The 17,297-nt window shown below is 43.9% G+C and overlaps 1 protein-coding gene across 2 annotated transcripts in view; it reads right to left on the bottom strand.

Moving 5' to 3' along the window:
• Positions 1-15,683, bottom strand: part of PDE8B (phosphodiesterase 8B) — a 43,556-nt gene extending 27,873 nt beyond the window's left edge. Inside the window, exons 1-2 of one of the 2 annotated variants that reach the window (XM_028748030.2) lie at positions 14,775-15,683; positions 3,166-3,225 (exon numbers count right to left, since the gene is read on the bottom strand). In XM_028748030.2, coding sequence (XP_028603863.2) covers positions 3,166-3,225; positions 14,775-15,098 — 384 coding nt within the window. In that variant the 5' untranslated portion in view covers positions 15,099-15,683. The remainder of the gene's footprint in view (positions 1-3,165; positions 3,226-14,774) is intronic. The other variant, XM_028748031.2, reaches the window with a different exon arrangement.
• Between the last annotated feature and the right edge of the window lie 1,614 nt (positions 15,684-17,297).

The following is a 17,297-nucleotide window of genomic DNA, read 5'->3' as shown; positions in this document are numbered from 1 at the left end:
AAATTACTGCAACACTGCTCCCGCTCACTTTCCAAAAGTTGGCAGCATTTAAAACACACGCTTTTGAATGATGAAATTTATGGATGTGCTTGCCATAAAAGCCAATGTAAAACACTGTTAAATGATGAGAATAACTGAAATCAGAAGCGCTATTTGCTAAATTTGGAAAGAGACTCACGTAGCTGACTAACTGGCCTATTAGTAATGAAAGTGCAATAAATCAGACCCACAATACAAGTCTAAGTAATTCACAACTAGGTATGGAAACATATCATGTTGTCTTGTATTAATACTGAACTCTGATTATAAAATCCTGCCTTCAATATTAGCAAAAAGTCTTAATATAATGAGGATATTATTTTTTAAGCAAACTGAGAAGCATGGTTAGTAATGCTAAGACTGCTGCTCATCTTATAGAGACCATGCAAACATTTTGAAGTTTCCCACAGAGTTATTATTCTGGAATGCAGCCAAGGCCTTTGATCGCATGGAATGGCTTTCTTTACTAGAAGTATTTAACATCTTCAATGTTCAACTCAGAAATTGGCTGGGCAATATATTCATCCATGGTAGCTACAGTTTCGTTCAATTCAGAATTGACAAACACTACTCAAGAGACAAAGGGAGTGAGTCAGGGGCTGATAAAGTATATGGCGGGGAAGACCTGGGCTTCACCCTAACCTCTCCCATTCTACTTTTAATAATGTCCTCATCATGCTAGGAGGTAATACTCCATATCATGTCACCACAACTCCCATTCAGAACTGTACATACAGTGCCCAAATGGCCATATTATAGATACTTTTGTGGATTTTCTGCTTCCAAGGGTTGTCACTCATGCATCTTTAAAGAATTATGTGCGCTCAAATGTCTGTACATTTCTGTAGTGTCTCTGTGGTAGATCTGCCAATCCCAAGGCAGTGACAAGATGAGAACTGCTTTTTGATGTGCTGAGTGAGAAAGCAACACTGTAAATAATTCATGATTTTTCACGAGAGCGCTTTAAGAAGGAAATATGTTGTCATCTTTGTGACATTTACTAGTCGTTTTCAAATTTATATAGCAACATAGGAAATTGAACTGCTCTGTTTTGAAATATACACAAATTATTAAATCACAGCAATCGCCAGGGCCGGGTCAGCCATTAGGTGGGGTTAGACCATCATCTCAGGTAGTGGGAGCCCCTGATGTGGTGTTCCTGTGGCTACCCCCCACTCCACCATTGGCACTAATTTTAGACAACATCTCACCAAAACTGCATAAGATCTCACTTGAAATCCACAAGATCTGTGCCTGAAACCAGTGCCAATGCTGGCACTGATGCTCCAACAGTGGCAGATCTAGTGGGTCATGCAGCATGTTTGCTTTAGAATAAATATAATACAAGAAAGAAAAGATTCATTGTTTATAAAAAAATTGACAAGAACTGTTCAAAGTACCCAGCTAGAACTCTTTTAGCATAAAATGTACAGAGTTTCAAAGTTCAGTTTATTTCATATGAATAGATTGTCCTGTTAGTATCCTTGGGACATCCTGTGTATAGGTTAAGGCAAGAAAGTTTTGTTCTCTTTAGCTGGTTTCTGACGACTGTGCTTTGCCATGGCGTCACCATATGAAAGTCAATGCATTTAATATGCAGGTTGGCAAGGTGACCTTGATTTTGTGTTATCTAAAGCTATCTGAAGTGCTGACTTCCTAACAATAAGTGAGATGATGATTAATACGACTGTTGCACCACCACAAACGTCAGTGTATGACTAATCTGTTAAGAAAGCTGAGTGCTTGTGGCTGTAGACTATTAATGTACTTCAAAAAGTTCTAAGACAAGCCAGTATGGCACGTGAAGCATAAGTAGGCAGAAAAGTTCTATCTTTTTTAAACTTTGCTATAACTGGTTCTTTCTGTACAGACCAGTCACACCTAGTAAATAGCTCTTGAATCTGTGGAACGAAGGAATTCCTCTAGAAAGCATAAGAACCATGTGCGATTCAATGTCTTGGTAGCAAATGCTCAGGCTTCAGGGCCAAAACCTGCTCTAGCCTTCTTATCCCCCACCCCTTCCATGCTACCTTCTCACAGGGAGTGAGCGGTCAGGGAGATATCCAAACATGCCACTTGCCACCTGCATTCTGAAACTAAATTGTCCCAGACAGACTCTCCCACTCCGTGTCCTGACTATGTGGATTGGCTCTCAGGAAGATTAATTAAAACAGAAATATGGCAGCTCTGCTTGACAGATGGCAAGCAAGTAAAAAAGTTAATTCCTTCTCTCAGAATACAAAACTTCAGCACTCGCCATTAAAATTGAAAGCCAGAGGTACTTTTCTATACCACAGGCAATTACCCAGTGAAATTTGTTGCTGCAGAATATTATGGCCTATAATGAAAAAGATGCTGGATAGGTCAGTCTTTGGCTACTTGTCCTGACAGCCAGAAGTACAACTTCCACATATTGAGAGAGGGCCTGACTCTGGGATGATGCTGGAGACTAAGAACTGAAGATGGAAAGTACAAATTTGCAGTTGTTTTAATGCTAATGCTGGAGGTGGTATCCACTAAAGTAGTTCCACAAAATCTGTGCCACAGAACTCCCTTCTCCTCTCCTTGCGTGCTTAATAATAATAATAATAATAATAATAATAATAATTTATTATTTGTACCCCGCCCATCTGGCTGGGTTTCCCCAGCCACTCTGGGCGGCTTCCATAGAAACCAAAAACCCCACTAAAATATCATACATTAAAAACTTCAAGTCTGTTCTGGGGATAATATCTGTTCTGGGGATAATATCCAATCCATGCAGAACAGATTTGGAGAGGGCATAGAGGCATCATTGCACCAGCAGAACCTCATTGGATACCACTCAATATTCCCAGAAAATGATACCATCAGATATTACTTTTTTATTTATAATTCTCAAGTAAGGCAAGCTGGTTCAGAATTTGAATATCACACAATTTACTGAATCTTTGTAACTGGTTTCAAATGATCTATTAGCTCCGCAGTCATCCTAAGAATAAAGTTTAAAATGTACAGGTCTTTTTTTACATATACAGAAAATGTATGGTTTAACCTGTGTATTTTCCTGAGCTTAAGGATTGTAGCAGTTAGTTGAACCTTAATACTGAACTTAATAGTTATTACTAAAATGAAAAAATGTCCTACCTGAATAGGATCTTGTGTCAGCCTCATGGGCCCAATTTCTGTCTCGATTGCTGAAGCCTGCTAAATGAAAACAGTGTTTAAGATTTCTGCCCCTGTGTCAGACCATGTTAACAGCATTTATCTGAACATATTACACAAAAATTAAAAGGGAATATAATTGATACAAAACAAACATTAACTTGACAAGTTTTACACGAGGGCTTAGTTCACACATGGCCTGGTTATGTATGTGGCAGGGTAACAGAATGACCCTTGGGATTCTGCACATTTATCCCACAGCATCCATGTGCAGACACCAATGCTTATTACAGTGGTGGAGCAGGAATTCAAGCTCAAAGTTCACAGCAAAGGACTGTAAACCAGTCCCCAATGTCAGTCTGAACAAGGCTACAAAGGCATAAGATCCCAACAAATGACTAACTTTTAATGCCCTAGCAAGCTGCGTCTTCTTGAAAAGCCTAAATTTCCAATCTACAGAAGTTTCATTATGACCCTAAATGCCTTTTAGAATGAATTAATATTTAAATATTAATTGTCTTGTACTAGCATTGTCTTGTACGTAAGGAGTAAGTCCAATTGACATCAGTGAGACTTATTTCCTAAGAAAAATGCATAAGATTGAGTTGTGTATAATGTATATTAATTCCAAGCTGGGATGTATTTCTGTTCCAACCCATGTTCTTCCCATACACCACTGTTTCTCTTCTGATGCAAGTTGGTGTCCAATAAAAACCACACTATTTCTCTCACTGTCCACTGTGGTGAAATTTTATGTAATTATGTAATTAAGTACATTATTCACACTATTCATTTCAATGCAAAGATAATTCATTTCAGTGCAAAGAAAACGCAATACAAATAGGGGGGAAAGTAATCAACAACATATCATTGGTAGGCTGAAAACAGCAGCAGCAAATACTGATTGTATTCTCTGTTTTGATTTCTGCTCTGGACATAGGGCAAATAAGCAAACAGCAATTTCTTACCTTCATAGGATCTCCTTTGGAAAATGAATTTAATCTTGTAGCTTTCGGTGGACTGCATCTGTGTCTATATACCAGTAGTTTATTATTTTTAGTATGCATACCTGAGCCACTACTGCAATGTGGTTCAGGATGGCCTACGTAGTGAACGATGGTTGTGAAAATGATGGTTACATTCACCTTCAGTGAATGGAAGGTAATATTAAAATTTTTTGTGAAAGTTACGAATGTGGGTATCTGTGAGAGTCAATCTTCTCCAGCTTTTGCTCAGAGTCAGAGATGCCCACTACTTCAGTTTCCAAAGGGGGAAGTAAAGTGCTTCATAGTCCTAGCATAATATATTCTTCCCGAAACAGCTCTCAAGCAAATCTAGTATGAATACTCAATATTTGACTCATAATCTGACCCCTAATCTGCCTTTAGCTCTGCTCTCTGAGTGGAATCCAGATGCAAGTTACATTCTTTATTTGTTCTAATATTAATGATACCCTCCTTAATTAGCTCAACTCTGGCTCTCAAAGTGACTTACAGAAAAAACACAATACTGTTGCACCCCACCCCAGTCATGGAGCGCTGTGAGATTTCAGGCGATTACCCAGGGTTCGTGTTTCCTTTTGGGAAAGAGGCACAGCGGAGACTGTGGTGTCTTTATGAAATATGGTTCATTTACACAACCTGAACCTACTATGAAGGGGTTCACAGCATTAACACCCCAAAGGGTCTTGCTTCTCCCATAGCCACAGCCTTGGATCGAACAAAAACCAAACATTGCTCTCCCTCTCTTTCTCCAGCTTGCTGCTTTCCTTCCTAGGTCTCATCACTGCTACCTCTGCTCCAAACTCTGGCTTTATCTCCTGAGGGAGAGGGGCCTGCCCATGTGCTGCCTTGCATCCAGCACCTTAATCCCCTTTAATGGCTCATCACCCAAGCTATCACCTCACCAGGAGGCTAGCTTGGCTTTTCCAAGAATTAAAAGCCTTGATTACATTCTAACACTTGCTGGATCCAGGGATTAGAGGAGTTCTGGCACCCAGTTTACCACCCCAAACTCATAAAAATACAGCTAATTTCCATGGGAATTAGGTGCACTTCACTGATACAGTCCACAGTACCCAGCAAAGTATTTACAATCGCTACAGTTTACTCGAACAGTACTTCAAAGGGCTGTGGCTATACGACACACAGCAATAATACAAAATTATCACACTGCGAAATTTCTGTTGACTTTTGCCCAGCCTTTTAAATTAATATTACTGCGAGATAAACTGCACCAAGCTTTTCTCACAATGGCAGACTTTACTTACCTGCTGCTTCCTGACTGGAACACAGAAAGCTGCCTCATGCAAAGTCAAATGAATGGTCCTTCTAACTCAGAAATGCCTACACTAACTGGCAGCAGCTCGTCAGGGGTCTCCCCCAGCACTAGTTGGAGGTGTCAAAGATTCAGCCTGGGACTTTTTACATGCAAAGTACGGTATGTGCTCTATCATTGAGTTACAGTCATTGTGTTGGCCATTCTGAAAGCTTCCCTTACTTCTCTGTTTGGTTCTTCCCAGTCTTTTCTCTTTGAAATCTGTAGACGTGGTTTGAGCACTTAAAGCCTTTGGCTTGCTGTGATCACACACAAAGTTCCATCATAATATATGGCTGGGAATCTGCCTATGCATAGGGCAAGAGGAAGGAAGGAGGCCGTATCTGGGTTTGGCCCTGGAAGATTACACCAGGGGCCTTCCTGCTGCCTGCTCTTGTGGCTGTGTGGTTAAGAGTGTTTTGCTCTGTGGAGTGGAGGGGCTGGGTTCCCTACATTTCCCCATCTGATGTCATTTCCCTTTGCATTAGTGTTCCTTCCTCTGAGAGCCAGTGTGGTGTAGTGGTTAAGAGTGATAGACTCGTAATCTGGTGAACCGAGTTCACGTCTCCGCTCCTCCACATGCAGCTGCTCACCTCATTGGGTGTTTGTTGTGGGGGAGGAAGGGAAAGGAGAATGTTAGCCGCTTTGAGACTCCTTCGGGTAGTGATAAAGCAGGATATCAAATCCAAACTCTTCTTCTTCTTCTTCTTTGGCAGCACTTAAATGTCCAGATGAGCTCTAATCAGTGCTGGAGCACCATCCCTGCTGACTTACTGGCTGGAAGAGCCCAGTCTATGTGTGCCTGGAACGGGCTTTCCTTCTGGCACTAGCCTTCAGACGTTCCTCTGCACCTTTCAGTTCCTTATGCTCCTCTCCACCTTTTGCTGTGACTCAGCTCTATTTCATTTGTAGCCACAGCTGTGTGGCAAGTCCCAGGACAGCTCAATGGACTGGCTCCCATGTTGCTTCAGCAATGTGTGAAGGAGGCTCAGATGACTGTGTTACCTCTTACCGCCTGGCAGCTCACACTGGCGTGGGAAGCAACAAAACGATTAGGGCAACTTCCTATCTAATCCTTATCTCCACTTAAAATGACCAGGAGTCTTGACAGTCACTGCCAGTCAGAGTAGGAAATACTAGCCTACATGGGCAAATTGTTACTTGCAGGATTGCCTGACCTCATATGTACCCAGTGAACCACTTTGAACTGCAGAACTGGCACTGTTACAGGTACCACATGATATTCACTGCACCTGTAAGAAATTGATATTTTCGTGCGGCAGTATCCACACTTTGGAACTCCTTGCCTATAGACATCAGGCAGGCACCTTTGCTGTACTCTTTTTGGCACTTTTGTTTAGGCAAGCCTATCCAGATATGTAGAACGTTATACATGTTCTAGTTACAGGTAGGTAGCCGTGTTGGTCTGCCATAGTCGAAACAAAATACAGTGGTGCCCCGCAAGACGAATGCCTCGCAAGATGAAAAACTCGCTAGACGAAAGGGTTTTCCATTTTTTGAGTCGTTCCGCAAGACGAATTTCCCTATGGGCTTGCTTCGCAAGACGAAACGTCTTGCGAGTTCTTGCGAGTTTGTTTCCTTTTTCTTAAAGCCGCTAAGCCGTTAATAGCCTCTAAGCCGTTAATAGCCGCTAAGCCGCTAATAGCTGCTAAGCCGCTAATAGCTGTGCTTCGCAAGACGAAAAAACCGCAAGACGAAGAGACTTGCGGAACGGATTAATTTCGTCTTGCGAGGCACCACTGTAAAAAAATTCCTTCCAGTAGCACCTTAGAGACCAACTAAGTTTATTATTGGTATGAGCTTTTGTGTGCATGCACACTTCTTCAGATACCATATACATGTTTTAATCACTCTTTAGCTTAGTGCTGCTTTCAATTATCTTTCGAATGTTTTTAAATACCTGTTTCAACTGCCTTTTCTTAATAAATGTAATGGTGGGTTGTTGTTGTTTTGGTAAAACATTTAGAGGTTTGCATCACATGGCAGGATGGAGTCTCAAACAAAGATGTGTTTTCCCAATCCCACATTCCCAGCATGTTTGCACTCCTGTCTCAGGGATGTCTGTGCTGGCTTCGTCATGTCCACAAAATGGAGGAATGGCAGGATCCCCAAGGATGTGCTGTACGGGGAACTGCCTTCAGGCACCAGGCCAATGGCAGACCAACTCAGCGTTACAAAGATATGACAAGACACGAAGGCTGGAAACATCAACCCCACCATCTGGGGACCCCCTGCAGACGACCTCAGTGCCTGGAGACAAACAGCCAGATCATGTATCCACATCAGTGACCAGAGGAGGAATGACCAAGGAGAGGAGCACAGAAAAAATAAATGGTGCATCTGCAGCAGCACAACCGGACGCCCTCATCTGCCCCAGCTGCAACAAAACATGTCTCTCCTGTATCCGTCTCTACAGACACAGCAGGCACTGTAACTCTGCAACTGTAACTCTCCCCCAAAGACACACTCCTTCATTGTGTCCCGAGACAGACAGATGCCAACAACTTATAGGTTTTATTACAATCAAGTAGAACATAAATTTTGTGAAATAAAATAAGCTTCTACACATTACTAACATCAAACCAGGCCGTGGAGATTTTACTAAGCCAGTTCTGCTTCTTTAAAAAGTGCAAGAGAGAAGCAAGCCCCTGTACCTATCCTCCACTATTTTATGAATATTTTATTCTCCAATTTTTCTTTCTTTTTATTCCATGGTGTGCTCATCCTCCCCTCTGCTCAAGGATGCATCAACCCACCCACCCACATTTTAAAACCCTGTCTAAAATGAAAAGGAATTTAGAGCAGGCAAGGAACATTGACACTAAATTGCTAGCAATTTAAGGCAAAACCCTAAAATAGCAAGCTAATATCTGTAAGACAGCTTTAATGGAATTGATGTGCTCCTTTTCTACATCTGGCATGAAATGACAGAAGAAAGAGCACAGAGCCTTGCATTAAGGGCTAATTATTAAACAGGAGGTAAAACTTACTAGAAGTGCATTATCATAATAGTGTCTCGACATCTCACAGTGAAAAAGTGCTCATGTGACTGAGATTTATTTTTCTAGCTTAGGAGCGGGCAAAAATTCTGGACAGAATCTGACTACTATCTTGGCTGAAACAAGAGGCCATTATATATATTTTTAAAAACTACTTTCTCCACAGAGAGAGATTTAATCCATTAATAATTACTCATAAAATCTAAATGCATAAGAGCCCAAATCTGATCACTGTCCATAACTGAGAATGAATCTAAATAAAATGAAGAGGGGAAACCAAAAAAGCAAATTTCACATTTGTCCTTATCATGCTCATCATCTTAATCTTCAAATTTAATTTAGGGACATCCCCACCAAATGTGTTCATAAGTTCCTTTTTCTTTTTGCATTGCATTCTTTCCAATAATTGCTTTGAGCTATATTTGTATTTTTTTTTAAATCAATCAAACCCCAAGGCATATGGTATCATCTACCAGTTTATATTATAGGGCAAATTACTGTATACATCTTTATCTTCATAACAACTCTCTGAGCTGGTAGGGTGACACAGGTTAGGAGTCCATGACTGCCTCCAATGTTTTCCAGTAGGCTTCATAGTTGAATTGGAAATTGATCTGTGGTTTCTCAAGTCAAAGTCCAACACCCTAGCCACACTGTTGGTTGCTTTACTTTAAATTTACAACTACTCTGAAAATAGATGAGACTAAGAGAGTACAGCTGGCCCAAGTTCACCTGATCAATTTGCATTATCAGTGTATCTTTCTAAAGCCATCAGCCTATAGATACTATTTTATATGGTTAATTTAACAAAAGTCACACATTAATCTTAGGGATTATCCACACCTCCATTTGCCTCCACCTCCACTTTCTCCCGGGGAAGCCCAGTCTTTAGTGCTAGATCAGAACAAATGGCAATCAGCTTTTCCACAGATTGACATTTGTTCCGACTTGGCGCTAGAGGGGTTTTCTGTAGGAAAGTGTTGGGGCAAAGGCAAAACCACTCGGACCCATGCCTAGAAAGCGCGGGTCAAGCAGAAAGCCACCTGGACCCATGCTTTCTAGGCATAGGACAAAAAGTATTGTGGACAAGTCCTTAGTCTTAAAATTCTAAGATATTCTGCTACTCTGCATTGCTTATCTCACTGTGACAGCAGAAGACTCAAGCCAATGCCAGTGGTACCATGAGCCCACTGCCAGCTCCATTCTAACATCTGAAGAGTTCAGACAATCGCGAGCAGCACCCACTACCTATGTGTTGCGTGAACAAGCAAGGGTGGAGTACAGTTAGCCAGCAGGAAGAGAAAAACACATTTCTCAAGGGTTGGACTAGATGATGCTCAGGAATCCCTTCCAACTCTACAGTTGTATAATTCTGTTTCTTGATTCATTTTATACCTTCTCTTTGATGAAATCCTTGCCTGGGTAGAATTCCTACTGAAAGAATATTTGTCTTTTCTATTCCTGTTAATTTTTAATTGCTTTATCAAAGCTCACTGCAGCACAGACCATGTGCTATTTGTTTTTAAAGACCTTTTATAATTGGATGTGCCACACAGAGCCAGTTTTCAGGAAGCCAAGAAATATTTCCTAATAATAATAATAATAATAAAACTTTCATAGTGCTTATTGGCTAGTTTGTGCCCTTACAACGCAATTTGTTTTCATGCATATGGAAATCCTATAGTACTTTCATTGGACTGATGCAGTAACTGGTAGTATATACCATATATGCTACTATTTCTTATAAAAAAATTTTTTTGTATTGTATGCATTGTGTCAGGAAACTACAAAATGGACTGATATTTAAGGAATGAGATATTGATAACTATTTCTGCAGTACAAATGCACTCATTAGCTAAACAATGCTCAGAACTAAAATAACTATTTGAAGTACAACCTGTTAATAATGTACCAAACTTCACATTTTTCAACACTCACCCTTGCACTGGGTTTCTGTGCCCTAAAATGTTGCCTTACGCACTACATGACCTTGCATTCTGCAGTGTACTGAGCCAACAGCTTCAAGTTGCTAAAGAATTTATTAATTATTTTCAGCTATCTCTTGAAAATAGGTTTCTGGTCCTCATCATCATTAAGAAAAGCTAGACTTGATATATTTTTAGATTTCCAAAATCTGGAATATAAACCAGCATTATGAAGCATTTAAGGTAGCCTTCTTAATTCAGAAATCTCTCAGTTCTGTGCTGCCCCTGTTGTAGCACAGCATGGCAAATAGGTGTTGTTATTGATTCCTTCTAGCTCTTCCTATGTTATAATATTGCATGGTGAATTTTCAGACTGTATTATAAAAGAAGAGAGAGGTGAACACATCTTTCTACTTCTCAAGAATACTAAAAAAGTTATAATAGAGTTATATAACTGGTTCATAATGATGATAACTGCTGCCAGCACCTCATCATTTAACTAGCACCCCTATTTATAGAAATCCTACACAAAGCCTTCTAAGCTATCTGCAAAGCAAATTGGCATAATTAAGAACTTACTTTCACTTCTGAGTTCAAAACCCATTCAACATACCTGCTTTAATCTGCCCTGACTATAAAAGATGGGGCTGTAATTAAACTTTAGCTGAACAGGAAAAACAAATCACCATAATGTATATATGCTGCTAAGGTTGCTGACACACCACTGTGATTTATAAGATTGTACCCGAATGGGACTATTTGTCCAGGTAGTTATGATTTACTTGCAGCATGAGAGCCAGATGGCATTGCAGCTGTAAGCCTGCCTATCCCACCGGAGGATAAACCACCCAGTGAAATTCCTGGCAGAGTGGCACATTTTCTCTCTACATGAATTGGAGGTAAGAGGAGAATGGTGTCACTGAAGACTCTTCCTGTTCTTTACCATTCCTTTTAAATGTGGTGCTAAGACAAGGGTGGTGCTGTGGGTTAAACCATTGTGCCGCTTGGGCTTGCCAATCGAAAGGTCGGCGGTTCAAATCCCTGTGATGGGGTGAGCTCCTGTTGTTCGGTCCCAGCTCCTGCCAACCTAGCAGTTCAAAAGCACATCAAAGTGCAAGTAGATAAATAGGTACCACTCCGGCGGGAAGGTAAACGGCATTTCCATGCACTGCTCTGGTTTTGCCAGAAGCGGCTTAGTCATGCTGGCCACATGACCCGGAAAAACTGTGGACAAACGTCGGCTCCTTCAGCCTTTAAAGCGAGATGAGCGCCGCAACCCCAGAGTCATTCGCGACTGTACTTAATTGTCAGGGGTCCCTTTACCTTTAAGCAATTTACAAACTCCTTCCCTCAATAGTTTGCAGAAAGTGGTAGCAACAAATGCAGATTACAATGTCCAGCCAAGGCCAAACTGGTTGCAAGTTGACAGCATGAGTTTTTCATGTGTTTATGTTTATATCTATCTGTTTTCATATTTACAAAATGTGATCCAGATTAAGTCACTGGCCAGTTGCATCCCCAACTACAAAGGTTTCCTGCCAGCATGCTCTGTGCGACTGGAGTACTGGACAGCCCATTTACCTACACAGTAGGGGAAACGCCATGTCTCCAAATACATATAGAGACCCAAGTGTGTATGTTAGGACACAATATCAGATAACAGAATATTCCCATTTAATCTGAAGGCATTCTGAATGTGTTATTTTCATGAGTCCAGAACAGGGTTGGGGAATATGCAGCACTTCAAGATGTTGTTGGAATATCCCATCATCCCTGACTATTGGCCATGCTTGCTGGGGCTGATGTGAGCTGGAGTCCAATAACATCTGGGCTAGTAGAGGTCCCCCATCCCTTTTCTAGCTGTCATAGCCAGATCTTTAACTCGCTCTTTGCCAAGCATAATCTTACACTGACTGTATGCAGCCAGGGTGGGGACCCGTGGTCTTCCAGATGTTATTGGCAATGGTCTTCCAGCCAGCATTGGAAATGGTCCAGAATGATGGGAACACCTGCAGTGCAATAGGTTTACCATCTGTTATACTGCTGTTAATTCTGAGGTCTTAATTCACAGGTACCAGGAATGGTATTTCAGACTATATTGTGGTTCCACTGAGAAAGCTGAACAGCGTCACTGTTTGAACAGTATGTCCTAAGCTAATGACTGTAGCTTTATCTATCCTACAACCCTGTTCTTGGTCCTTTCCTCATTCTGTTTCTCTAGTCCTTCCTCCAGACCTCAGTACTATCTTCTACACACTGGCCCAGTTTATGCCCTTAGCGTGGATGAGCAAACATGCAGGTGCCTGGAGACTGCACACCTCCTCTGGTCGTGCTGCTGCTGCTGCACTATTGAAAGCTAAGCCATGATTTGGCTTAGTATTATGTCTGACTAAGCCCCAGATTTTGACTGCAGCTATGATCTTTTGTCCAGGAACCCATGTTTGCTCACTCATGCATATTCATGGTTTAATGTAGCATTGCATGTGAACCAGGACACTGTCTAGTTGGTGCTGATCTTTCATTTTGGCCATTAGTCTCTGCCTCTTTCCTATCCTTTTTTTCTCTTCTAATTCTGACATCTGTTTTTAAATGTTGATGTTAGCCTTGATTTCATGAATCTGAGATACTGTAGCTAGAAACTCAATATCCCTTACCCATTGTGACTGGTTCCTGCCTTATTTATTCCTCACCATTGTATCCCATCTTTCCTGCAAAGAGTTCAGGGTAACATGCAGTTATCCCATTTTATCTGTAGAATTCTATGTAGTACATTGGGGTGAGAGATGATAACTAGCTCCAAGTTTGCCTACTGGACTTCACTGCAAACACGGATATGACTCTGGTCTCCCTTTTATAAGTTGAATGCCCCAATCATTACACCACCCTGGCTGTGTATATGTTTGATCTTGCTAAATTCTATGGGCTCCCAGGAACTCAGAATACTTCTGGCTGCTAACAGCCTAGTCGCCCATTACTGTAAACAAAAATCAATCAGGTTCCCAGAAACAGTCTAAGTTTTACATATTGTTTATCCAGAATATTAAAAAGCTGTGGGGTGGGGTAGATAGACACACACACAGTATCCCCCACCCTTCATCTCCCACTCCTATTACAAAGTCTTGCAGCATCTTACCCTAAAGGCTAACATTTATTACGGCATAAGCATTTATAACCTATAGTCCACTCCATCAGTTGTAGTTCATGAATATGGCATAATAAATCTGTTGATCATTTAAGGTCCCACGGCTTGTTTTTACTGCAACAGACAAATTAACATGGCTACCATTCTGGAAACTGTCACATTTAAATTAATTCATGCTTTTTGTCCTTTTGGGATACATCTTTGCATTAACCCATCTTTCTGCTGCCACATCTTAGAATACTATATTTGAATAAATGCAGGCACACTTTTCATGAGTAAGGCAAATGGCCTGACAAAAGCTAAATGCACAGAAGCCTTAGGGATGTGCTGTAACTTTGACCCTGAGCTTCAGCATTGTAGCTGCTTGCCAATACTGTACGTGAGTGTGGTCACCTATGTGCATGTACCAGAACTTGGCCAGAATGGGAGGGACCTGTAGCAGGAGTGAGTCACTGGGGTGCCATGGCAACAGCTCCTTTCAGCTGCATCCCATGTGCATCCGCAGCAGCATCTCTGCCCAGCACAAGCTGCAGCTTTTCAGCACCATGCTCCCTTCTCTTCTGTTCAGAGCAGGAGAGGCTTTTTGCCACTGCCAGTGAAAACAGCTCCATGTAGGAGACAAAAACATAGAGCGCACTTGCTGCTGCCATTTCCTTACCCCTCCTCTCTTTGTGGCTCTTGCTGCTCATCTCCTGGGAAACAAGTAAAGAGACACCCATCTAAAAGTCCCTTTTGGGGGGGCAGTCATCCGCCCCAAGTTGCCCTTTAGGAGTCAGGCAGTCGGTCAGAAAGGGAGTAAGGTGGTAAACTTGGCACAGGCTAAAGTTTCAAAAGCACACACTCCCACCCCAGTGGGACACCTCCCATAGCCCAAGGCCCTCCTTGGGTGGCCACCTCAAATTAATAGCCATTGAGGGTGTCCCATGGGGAAAAGATTTGCCAGTCAAAAGTTTCTGCCTTCCAGTGCATAGGCCCCACTGGGGTGGATTTTAAATATGACTATATTCGTCCAAGCCTGCTTAGGGTAGTTCCTTCAAGCGGTCGCCTTGACACCTGGTGAGGCAACGGGACACCCACACACCCTTTTCTTCACCTTATGCCCCCCCCGCCCCCGCTGAGTCTCCCATTCTCGCCCCCCAAGGCTGTCCTGCGCGGTGCTGGCACCAACCCGCCCCTTGCCTCCTTTACCTTGACGTCGGTCTGGCTGGTCTGAGTCTCCGCCTCGACGCCACAGCAGTGGTGCACCCCGCTCCTGCCTTCTCGGCCGGCGGGCTTCCTGCGCCTGTGGGCCGGGCAGTTTGGCGGCGGCGGCGGCGGCGGCGGCTGCCGGCTCTGGTAGGCGAGGACCGACGGGATGGAGTCGGCCGCGTCGGTCTTGACGAAGAGGCCGTGCAAGGTGGCGGCGGTGCCCTGCGAGATGGTGGTGGTCTGGTGCGGGGAGTTGGACTCGTCCGAGTCCCGGCAGTAAATCACGCCGCTCTGCGAGACGTGGATGCTGGGAGCGCAGCCCATCCCTCCGCTGCCGCCTCGCCGCCCCTGGCGCCAAGCAAGCCGGCGGGGCCCGCGAAGCTCCCCGGGAGGAGCTGTCGAAAGAGGCCCCCTCAGAGCTGCTCCCAGCGCTGCTCAGCCCAGCCTAGGGAGCCGCCGCCGCCGCCGGCCTGGTGCTGCTGAACATCGCCTCGCCTCTCACTCGGCGCAAGCGGCGCGCGCCGCCCGCCTCAGGGCGCCAAGCGGTGTTTGCTTCGCGGTCTCTCTACGGCGCCCCATCGGCTCCCCGCGACGCTGCTGCCTGCTTGGCGAGGCGGGAGCCGCCGGCCGCAGAGGGGCAGCTGGAGCCCGCCGCTGCGCTCCATCAGGGCATCCTTTCATACCCCGCTCCGGGAGGCGGGAGAGGAACCCGGAAGGCTGCCCTCCTGCCCGGAGCAGAGCCTGCCTACAGCTGCGCCGTCGCTGCCGCCTCGCTCACCTTTCGCGGCTGCCGCAATCCCGGCTGCTCCGGTCTCTAGTGGCAGCCTCATCTCTCCTCGCCCTCATCTCTCTCTCTCTCTCTCTCTCTCTCTCTCTCTCTCTCTCTCTCTGTACCCGCACGCAGCCCTGCGCGCCTACGTCTGAAGTCTGGCCACAGGCAGAGCGCCGGGCTGTTTGGCTCTGGCAACCTGTTGTTGTTCTTTGGACTCCAGCTCCCATCATCCCTGACCATTGGCCGTGCTGGCTGGGGCTGATGGGAATTGGAGTCCCACCTTCATCCGGAGGGCCACAATTTGCCCCAGCGCAATGGGTCGGCAAAAGGAAATGACGAGCTGGTAAACAAGGCTGTGTGAGGAGCGCTGCTGCTTCACTTTCTCCATAGGAATGAATGGGAAACCATTTCCTTATCGTACGCGAAAACACTAAGGTGCAATCCAGGGAATGCAATTTCTCTGGATACTATTGACCCATTTAGGTAATATGAATGCCCATGAGTGGCATAGTGGTTCTGTCTGGGCAGGGTGCATTTACAGTATTATAATGCGAAGAGTGCCCCCACACCTATAGCTGTACATGCAAAGGGGAAGGCTCTCTCTGTGCAGGGTTCCTGATCATGAAGACAGTGAATCATGAACACAGTGATGATCATGAACACAGTGAATGAGCATAGTTCAGGGGCTGAGTCTTCTGTTGTGGTGCTGCCTCCCCCCCCCCGAGATCTACGGGTGTTGTTGTTGTTGTTTAGTCGTTTAGTTGCATCCGACTCTTCGTGGACCAGAGCACTCCAGGCACTCCTGTCTTCCACTGGCTCCCGCAGTTTGGTCAAACTCATGCTGGTAGCTTCGAGAACACTGTCCAACCAACTCGTCCTCTGTCGTCCCCTTCTCCTTGTGCCCTCCATCTTTCCCAACATCAGGGTCTTTTCCAGGGAGTCTTCTCTTCTCATGAGGTGGCCAAAGTATTGGAGCCTCAGCTTCAGGATCTGTCCTTCCAGTGAGCACTCAGGGCTGATTTCCTTCAGAATGGATAGGTTTGATCTTCTTGCAGTCCATGGGACTTTCAAGAGTCTCCTCCAGCACCATAATTCTAAAGCATCCATTCTTCAGTGATCAGCCTTCTTTATGGTCCAGCTCTCACTTTCATACATCACTACTGGGAAAACCATAGCTTTTACTATACGGACCTTTGTTGGCAAGGTTATGTCTCTGCTTTTTAAGATGCTGTCTAGGTTTGTCATTGCTTTTCTCCCAAGAAGCAGGCATCTTTTAATTTCGTGGGTGCTGTCACCATCTGCAGTGATCATGGAGCCCAAGAAAGTAAAATCTCTTAATGCCTCCATTTCTTCCCCTTCTATTTGCCAGGAGGTGATGGGACCAGTGGCCATGATCTTCGTTTTTTTGATGTTGAGCTTCAGACCATATTTTGCACTCTCCTCTTTCACCCTTATTAAAAGGTTCTTTAATTCCTCCTCACTTTCTGCCATCAAGGTTGTGTCATCTGCATATCTGAGGTTGTTGATATTTCTTCTGGCAATCTTAATTCTGGAATTAAGGTCTATGGGTATAGGGCAGTATACAAATTAAATAAATAATAATTATTATTCCTCCTGATGGAATGCCTATCTGAAGAAGACTGATGATGGGGTGGGGGAAAGCTGCCTCATCCCCACCTTTTCCATAGCTTTCCATGTTTGGGTCAGTAGAAAGAAAAGTTGATCCTTCTACATAGCAGGATTCGAGATCT

The sequence above is a fragment of the Podarcis muralis genome, chromosome 11 (assembly GCF_964188315.1).
Source record: "Podarcis muralis chromosome 11, rPodMur119.hap1.1, whole genome shotgun sequence".
Taxonomy (NCBI): Eukaryota; Metazoa; Chordata; class Lepidosauria; order Squamata; family Lacertidae; genus Podarcis; species Podarcis muralis.
The sequence above is the reverse complement of the archived record's forward strand: the minus strand, read 5'-3'. Positions and strand labels throughout refer to the sequence as shown.